Source organism: Ambystoma mexicanum, chromosome 7q (genome assembly GCF_040938575.1).
Source record: "Ambystoma mexicanum isolate Mex_15411 chromosome 7q, UKY_AmexF1_1, whole genome shotgun sequence".
Lineage (NCBI taxonomy): Eukaryota > Metazoa > Chordata > Amphibia > Caudata > Ambystomatidae > Ambystoma > Ambystoma mexicanum.
This window is the reverse complement of record NC_090941.1, coordinates 792043263-792052416: the sequence shown is the minus strand read 5'-3', so window position 1 is coordinate 792052416 and position 9154 is coordinate 792043263. Positions and strand designations below refer to the sequence as shown.

The window sequence follows — 9154 nt, the reverse complement described above, 5'->3', positions numbered from 1 at the left end:
ATCAATGGCCAGTTAATGACACTACAGTTGTGCCTGGCAAGTGCCTTTCCGATGTCTAAACATCCCTTGGCATTGCCAAATCGTTGTTTTGAAGTCAACATGTTGGCAGGAGGGTTCAGATTCAGACAAGGAGACATTATGCCACAACATGTAAGCAGCCATCCCCCTATGCCCGTCATTGGATTGCAAACAGCACATTACTAAGTCATTCAAACACAAGGAAATAAATCAACACTTTAATATAAAAACATTTTACAGACTGGGAAGCACATAGTAGCCAGTATATTTTAAATACAATTGTAAGGAATGTGCTAAAAACCTTGAGGTTTCTTGTGCCTTATTCTTCCCCGGATATCTTATAAATACATTTTAAATAGAGGACATCCTACCATATACTTTGCATGATTTAAACATGATATAAAGTAAAACATCTTTGCCTAACCAAGCGCCTAAAAGGGGATCCGATGCTGCAATGAGCGCTGTACGCCCAATGAATCCTTCATACTATGCACAGGCACTTTCTTAAAGCAACAGATCACGCCACAAGTTCTCCTCCAAAAGGCGCGTCTACAACAAAGCACATCTTGGGATAACGAAGGCATCTCCCACTTAAGAGTTGCTCTGGGGCGGGCCAGTGTGATTGGGTAGCAGGTGGCTTTGGCTTGTGTGCTGTGACGCGCTCATCCACTGGGGTTATTGCATCAATACTGTACACGTGGTTTCAGCGAAAGAAACTTAGAAAAGTAGGGTGCATCCTTAATCACTGGAGGTCTCAGCCAGTGTTGCGTTTAGGATGGCCAGACGGCTGTACACAGATCAGTCAACAGGTCCATTGATGAAGCAGCCATCAACAAGTGCTCCCATAGTGACAACGGGCCCTAACCTGCAACTTAAGCCATCCACATCAGTGATTGGACAAGGCTGTTCATGTTAACCCTATACGATGAAATCTCCATCTCACTAAGGTAAGAAACCCCTGACTCCACAGTAATGTATCAGATATCCCAGTAAACGAAATCAACACCACAGTATAGGATTTCCTTCAAACGTCTGCTGAACCTCTTTGTTCCTGATGCTGTATTCCACTTGCGTGGTCCCACGGAAAAACAAGGCGAAACCTGCGAAAGAAAACAACATTGTTCAAGGAAAGGGGTAACTATAATTGCAGGTGCAGCCAGCCACCTGGAAAAGGTGAGGCAGCATGGCGGGTCGCGCGGCGCCCACGCACGTGGAGTTCCCCTGGCTATTGTTGTGGGAGGGGAATGAGTCAGCCTATATCACGATAAATCAGAGAGGTTGGCAGGTTATGTGCAGTGACCCGTTCCATTTGTACTTATCGTTAAATAGTGTGTGGGTTGGAGTGACAGTTGTGAACAGTGTGAAGGAGTTCATGCCAATTAGCCACAGCTCAGTACATGCACAAACAAATGTTCTACCATAGGAAGAATGGAGCCCAGACAGGCAGCCTTTTTTAAGACTGCCAGAAACGAGGTGGGGGCGGGGCACGAACAGTGCATCATGGAATAGGACCTTGTGGATCTTGGTATTGTGGAGGAAGCACGTGGGAAGATGACAGCCGCAATCCCTTAATCATGACGGCCATTTTGTCTACCCACGCAACTCTCTTTTGTGCCACAGCAGTTGGGCCAAAATCTCACTGCTAAGCTCCTTTTTCCAGTCCTTTGCTTGCGTCCTCTACTCTACGTTCTAGCTCCCAGTCCCTTTTGGGTGCCCTGCAGTGGCAGGTGCTTTTTTTAGTACGTTGATATCAGGGTTTTTGTACCAGGCAAATCTGTGTTATGTGAGGCAGCATCCTCTTTGTTTTTACATCTAAGTTTTACAGACCTGTATGCTGGTCTCCTTTATAGGGATCTATGTGATCATTGAGACGAAACATAATTGCGACGGCAGAAAATGTAGACTTTTAAAAAAAAATTAAACCCTCTTTGAACCACATAGTTATGCGGGGGGAGACCCCCCGCAGCCCCCCATACTACTATAATATCCCATACCCCCCCACATATATATGTGGTGTAAGGGGGGTTTAAACAAAAATGTTGGCATTTTCGGCCGTCGCAATTCTCAGGTCGACATTTTTGTACGATTCCCTTTATAGTCTCCGTTTCACAATGCACTGTCTGTCATGATGCAGTACGAGATGTGGACGCCTTCATGCCCATTTCCGGTACCCCTTTGGTTGCTTAACTAAATGAATAGATGCTTCAGATAGCGACACCCTAAGATCCGCTTTCCTCTTCTTCTTTTTTCTTCCATCTCCTCTGTTTCCGAGGTATTTCTCCGGCCCCCACTCCACATCCATCTGCTATTCCTTTTGATCACATTCCCTCTAGCCTTAACACTCTAGTGTATCCTCATCTTATTCCTTATTTCACTGCACTATTTAACCCATAGCTCTTCTCCAGTGTTTTTCCTCTTTCAGCTATTCTGCCTATTTTTTTTTTTAAAAAACTACTGAAGAGTCATCTCTTCCTTACAACTATCATCCTAAATCTCTTCTTCCTTTACTTGTCAAACTTCTGGAATTGGTTGCTGGACTCCCAACTATCTTGATTTCAGCTCTGTTCTTCCCCCATTGCAATCTAGCTATTGGCCCTCTCATTCAACCAAAAATGTTCTTCTGCACATTGGCAACAAAACTGCCCAAACCACATTGTACCAGCTGACCCTCCTCTGGATATGTAAAAACCCTTCCTTTCACCAGAGGACTTCAGAACCATAGTCCAGGCCATGGTAATCTCCCACAGCAATAAGGGCTTTGCCTTCCTCACCAGTGTTCCATTCATGCACCTGGCTGCACTTGGAGCCACCCAGCACACCGCAACACGACCAATAATGGGAATTTCTCCCATCCTAAGACATCTGAATGGACTCCCCATTCCAGCCAGAATATTACTTAAAACACCCTGTATTACTTATAATGCATTTTTACCACAAGAGAGAATGCTTTTAATGCCATGAGAGCTGGTCAACCTAGTCACTATCTCACCCTCTTCAAAAAACTGCACTGTCCCTACGTAGTGCCCACTAACCCTAGGGGCTGTGATGGGCTGCCTATCTAGTGAAAAAAGAGACTAAGGGAAACTGTCCCTACTTGACTCTGGCACTGTCCCATAAGCAAGATTTGCCACCAACATTATATTGTTTACCTAAAAGGGTACCAAATGTTTACAAAATAATCTTTAATAATTGCCACATTGGTAAATCCCATAATTTTAAAAAGCAAAAATGACCCTCTCCAAATTAAATGTTATGGTAATTTGCTGTGTCAGCCATCTGTGATGGTGTGGGTGTGAAATGGTGGTTCTTAACTACCACCTTATGATTCCTTAAGAGCACATAGTGCTTAATGACACTATGTCAACACATGTCAGTCGACCGGTTTCAGTGTTAATGTGTCTATCGCCGCCTTCTGCAGGACTGGGAACCCCTATAATCCTGCACCGCGGGCGATAACCATGCTCATTTAACACATCTCCTCTTCGTGAACGATAACGGATAATAGCAACGATGTACACAGTTACCAGGCATATTTGTGGTTTTCCCGAATAGGAGGTGTGGTAATGAGCATTGTTATCGCCCACAGTGAACCCGTTGAGCAACAAATCCGAACTCGACCCAGATGATCCGTCCAACTCTCACCCCATCACACATCTACCATTCCTCAACAAAGTGATTGAGAAGACTGTTGCCATCCAGTAGTACAAAAGGATCGTTCAGCACAAACTCTTACATTACATACCTCAGCATTGCTATCGAATGTGACCTCACATTCAAAACACACACCGCCAGGAAGACCCAAGCAGCATGGTACCAGCTTGCACTCGTACACAAAGCCAAACCTATCTTCCCTTTCTTCCCTTCCCTGAGTTTTAGAACAGTTGTCTAAGCCCTAATATCCTCCCACTTGGCCAGTGGCAATGCCCCACTCGCAGGAGTCCCAGATGCCACCTTGGCCCTTCTGAAAGCCATCCAGCATCCTGCAGCACACCTCATCGAAGGGCTAAGAACTTGTAAACACATCATCCCCATCCTCAAGGAGCTGCACCGGCTACCCATTCAAGCATGCATCATTTTCAAGACTGCTTGTATCTCAACAAAAGCAGTCACAACCAAAATATAATTCTGCTCCGAGAAACACCCCATCTCCGGAGGCCAGTGCACCACCAGAAGCCACTACATCACCAAGATGGAAACAAACAACTGTAAGAGGGAAAAAACAGGAAACAGGCCTTTTCCTGCACCTTGTCTCTGGAACAAGTTACCAATGGAGATCAGATTGGGCCCCTCCATCCTATACTTGAAGCAGGACCTGAAGAACATCTCGTCAATCACTAATTGCTCCACTCAACCCTTTCTCCCCCTGCAGTGTTCACCTCTCCCCTTCGGGGAGCATTGTTGCACCGGCACCGCTGATAACGGTGCAGGTGCAATTACGAGTTATGCTCGCGGCTGTCAGGCACCCACGAGCAGAACTCGTAATTCGGTGGTACGGTATGAACGGTGCTGGTGCCTTACCGGCACCGTTCATACCATATCCGCCAACATTATAATGAGGCCCATATTCTTTTACTGTCAGGCGTTCCAGAATATATAATGATGTTTGATAACACATTGGGCCTCATTATAAGGCTGGTGCTCCCGTAATGAAGGGGGCCGGTACAGGACCGGGAGTGCCGATTACGAGCTTCCTATCGTGGGTCCCGCGAGGGGAAGAGGGAGGCAATAAAGGGCCAGATGTAATCTGCCCGTTATTACCTCCCTCCCCATTCCCATTGAGCCCTATGGGGGCTCAAATGGGAATGGGGATGGGTTCCTGCCAGGAGAAATTACCGGGTCCTCCTATGTCAGATTAACCCCGTAAGTCCCCACTGCAGGAACCCGGTAATGGAGCCCAGAACCAATGCAGCCATGGAGCTAAGAGCTTCATGGCTACCTCCATTCTCGTAATGTGGCCCATTATGTTTAAAATAAGTAAAACTGAAAGTATACAGTGTGACATCTAAGATTCAGTATCGAATAATATTACTACTTAATAATAATGGTAATATGTGGCGTTCTATATAACACTGTATACTGGAAAGTTCAGTTTCAGAGCACTTGATAACAGGTGTTACTAATTATCACCTTATTGAACACATTTGCGGTACACAATTTACCACCTCAGGAGTGAGTCTAGTGGAACATTGAATGAACCCTTGTCTTGTTATCAGGGATGCACGCGCTATGTGTATAGCTATCTGCTCCCCCCATTATGTAGGGGGAAAGGGGACCAATTTGTAAGCATCTTGGGAAAATACCTTGAGATGCATGAATAGAGGCCTCGCCACAATGTCAAACCTACCTGCATAAGGACTCGGAGCACTGGGAGTCAAGGAGAGATGAGTCCTTTTTCACTTTCTAGGTTTGTCCTAATGTACTTTCTCAGTTGTGGCTTCTCCCTCAATAATTTACATTAGTTATATGGCACATGGTTTAGATTTGCTGCACTTAAATGTTGTTTACATGCCTATCTGTAAGTAACCCATATAAATAAATAAAACATAAAAAAGCATCGATGTGGAGAAATGTGTATGTTCAGATGGCATTCATACGAATAAATGAAGAAAGACATTTTAGCCATACATCGCAAGCTTTTCCTTATCATTTCAGGGACAATCCATACTTGTTTAGCTTGAACTGTGGCATGCGCACAGAGGATTAGAACATATGCATCATGAGAATAGCCATAATTGAAAGACGATTGGAGAGACAGAGCAGAGTAGTGAAGAATAAGAGCAGGAAATCTTCGTACTAAATAAATAGGCAGGACACCCTATGCAACATTCAAATATGCCTGCACGTATGTTACCATGCAGTGTAGTGCATAGTGACTGGTAAGGCAGCCGAGCACCTTGGCACCGTTACAGGGCAAGTAACTTCCCTGCTGAGGTGAACAAATATAAACAAATGACCACTGTGATATTCTTGTCATTATGCAATAACAAAAAGGCACTTCAACTTGGTGCTTGTGTCCACGCTCAACAGTACCGTGAATTAATATTATATGTTATTTCCCGGGCGAGTGATGTGGTACTCCCCGATTCCAGGCTATATGAGCCGGTATGGCTCGGAAAACCAAAATAGCCTGGAAATAGGCATTCCGTTCGGATGGTTAATGTATGTAAATAGGTTCTATGTACAGCACTTAAGCATAAGTGCTAAATAATAACTTATCATTATTATCATTATAATTATCAAAGCATTCCCCCGGGGCCGCTGGCGGCATGGCTGTCACCGTCGCGCTCCCTCTCATCATGGGTGCGCCGCGCCGCGCTGACAGACATGCTGCCTGCACTGCATGGCTCTCAGTGCGGTGCTCCCATGATTAGAGGGAGCTCTGCGCTGACAGCCGTGCTGTCAGCGCCGCTCTCCGCCTTGCCTGGGCCGCACCAGACGGACGAGGGCAGGGCACCAAAACATGACCAGCCCCCTTCTATCCACCTCTTACTATCTAACATTGAGGGGTAGTGGCCTCCTCCAAGCACCACTTTCATCGTGACGCGGGCCGTACCTCACAGACGTGGCCAAGGGACACACGCCCACCGCCCCCACAGTCCTCCTTGCCTTGTTAGGGTGGGGCTAATTGAGCCATGCCCCGCGCTCCTCATCACGTTTGGACGTGGTTGCTGGGAACTAGCTAGTTCCCAACAACAATTCCATACAGATATCCATTTAAAAATAAAAATATTTAGGGGCACAATAGCTTTATAGACTGTAGGTCTATAAATCGTAATTATTTGCTAGATGCAGATGTCCCTGCTGGTCGACTATTCACATTTACTGGCATGTACTTGTATCGATGAACCAAAACTACTTCTATGGTTAGTGGTTATCCTGCCTTTCCAAATAATCCATTGATGTCCGCGGTGCAGTGCTTGAGGCTCTCTGAAAGGTCAATGGTTGGCTTGAGAAGATCCTCTGGGGCTGTGCTTCTGTCATTTTGAAAGCCTTGTTCCTGTTTTCAACCCCTAGTCTGGATAGGTGGGTAAAGGGTGTCATTAAGCAGACACAGAAATATCTGGGGCTAATTTTGCCAGGGGTGCCATAGCCTCAAAAGTCTTTTTGGCTGGGGCCTGTCTAGAGGATATTCTCAGGGCAGCCAATAGGGCTAATGCGTCCACTTTTTACACGTTCTGTTGCAAGCCCTGTGTGCACGCTTCATCTGCTGTGATTTTGTTTCTTTGGAATGTCCAGGCCACTCCTTTAATTTCTGATTGGTCCTAATAATGTGATAGACAGTCGTGATTCTATTAATGGCAAGGAGACAAATATGATATTCTGGGGAACCCACTGGGCAGGCCTTGTTCCAAATATCTGGGACGGTGGTGCTGGTTGTTCTGGTCGTGTTGTCACCTTCTTCCATCAGCTGCAACTGGTCCTATGCTGTGGTAGATGTGTCACCAGAAGAAAAGAGGACGATTTTGGGGCAGCCGGAAGTCTTTATCGAACAGACTGAACAGAGATTGGGGGACAGACAGAAGGGGAGGTTGTGGTGATAGTACACCCTTCCAAGGCCAGCAAACGTTCTAGCATCTCTAAGAGTAAACAACACTCAATTCCTCACTTCCCTCTTCTACATGTACACCTTTCCTTACTTAACTCAAGAAGGAAGGAAAGATCTGCATGTGCGAGGAATACGAAAGGGACTCTTACCGTTCTGTTCGTAGGCTGCGTCCACTCTACTGCCAATGCCTGGAAACTCAGATTCAATCGACTTTGGAAAACCTGGATCCATTGTTCGATTCTTTTCATCATAACTGTGCAAGGGTGCAAAGAGAGACAACAATCATAACTGTGAATGAAGTGCATATACATACACATGAATGACTGGTGAGTGGTGTTTACAGTGTGCATGAGATGAGACCTGGTGGCTAAGATGTTTGGCGCATGTTTAGGGAGTCGTTCAACTGCAGGACACTAAATTAAACCAAGTCTTGATTGTGTGTGATCACATTTCATTGTCATCAGAAAACAGGAAGTCTCTGTAAGATGAAGTGGTCTTTCTTTCTTTCTTTCTTTCTTTCTTTCTTTCTTTCTTTCTTTCTTTCTTTCTTTCTTTCTTTCTTTCTTTCTTTCTTTCTTTCTTTCCTTCTGTCTTTTCTTCTTTCCTTTCAACCCTCAATCATTTCTTCCTTCAACTTTTTTTCCCTGCCTTCCTTCTTTCTTTCCATCCATCGCCTTCTTTCATAAACGACACTAGACCCCAACATCCCTACATATTACAGGCCTATAATAACAGTACCCTTCCAACTGAAAATTCTGGAGAGGGCGGCATACCTACAAATCCAAGGCCATCTAGAAGCAAATGATCTCCTAGGTCTTCGACAATCAGGCTTCAGACCAGGACATGGCACTGAATCAGCCCTTATAGATCTAAAAACACAAATGGACGAGTTAGAAGATAAGGGAAAGCTAACCCTCCTCCTCCTATTAGATCAACAGCCTTTGATTTAGTTGACCATAAAGCCCTGTGCAAACACCTGTCGTCGGCTGCCCACTTCACTGCCAAAGCGGCCACATGGATACAGTCCTTCCTTGCCAACAGAACCATGAAGGTTTTTGCACCCTCGGCTTCAGCAGAGCCTGCCCTAGTCACCTGTGGAGTACCGCAGGGCTCCTGCGTCCCCCCACATTATATAACATTTTCACCAAGCCACTTTTTGACAAACTGGATGACATGGGTGTCACCTACATTAACTAAGCGGATGACACCCAAATCCTCATTTCCATCTCAGGCTCCTATGATACAGACACTAAACTACCCAACCAAATTTACCAAGCCATCCAGGCGTGGATGGCTATCCGCAGCCTCTGCCTTAACGATGATAAGACAGAAATATTCCTTGTTAGATCACAGGGCTAACTATCCAAACTTGCCACTCAATTTAACTCCTTCAACATTGATGGCATTGACATTAATGTCTCCAAGGAAGTGAAAACTCTCGGCATCTATCTTGATTCCACTCTCACTCTTACCAAACAAGTGAATGCCACGGCTTCAGCAACGGCTTACACATCTAAACTGATCAATGTCTGTAGATCATTCCCGTCACCGGACAGTTGTATTACCTTGGCTAGAATCCTTATACTTTCC

General features: G+C 45.4%; 1 protein-coding gene across 1 annotated transcript in view; it reads right to left on the bottom strand.

Annotated features, from left to right (window-relative positions):
* Window positions 1–222: 222 nt before the first annotated feature.
* The window catches only part of LOC138527745 (collagenase 3-like), a 123132-nt gene continuing 114200 nt past the window's right edge, over window positions 223–9154 (bottom strand). The window contains exons 9-10 of the mRNA XM_069639032.1: window positions 7714–7817; window positions 223–1118 (exon numbers count right to left, since the gene is read on the bottom strand). Of these exons, the coding sequence (XP_069495133.1) occupies window positions 1018–1118; window positions 7714–7817 (205 nt within the window). The 3' untranslated portion in view covers window positions 223–1017. The remainder of the gene's footprint in view (window positions 1119–7713; window positions 7818–9154) is intronic.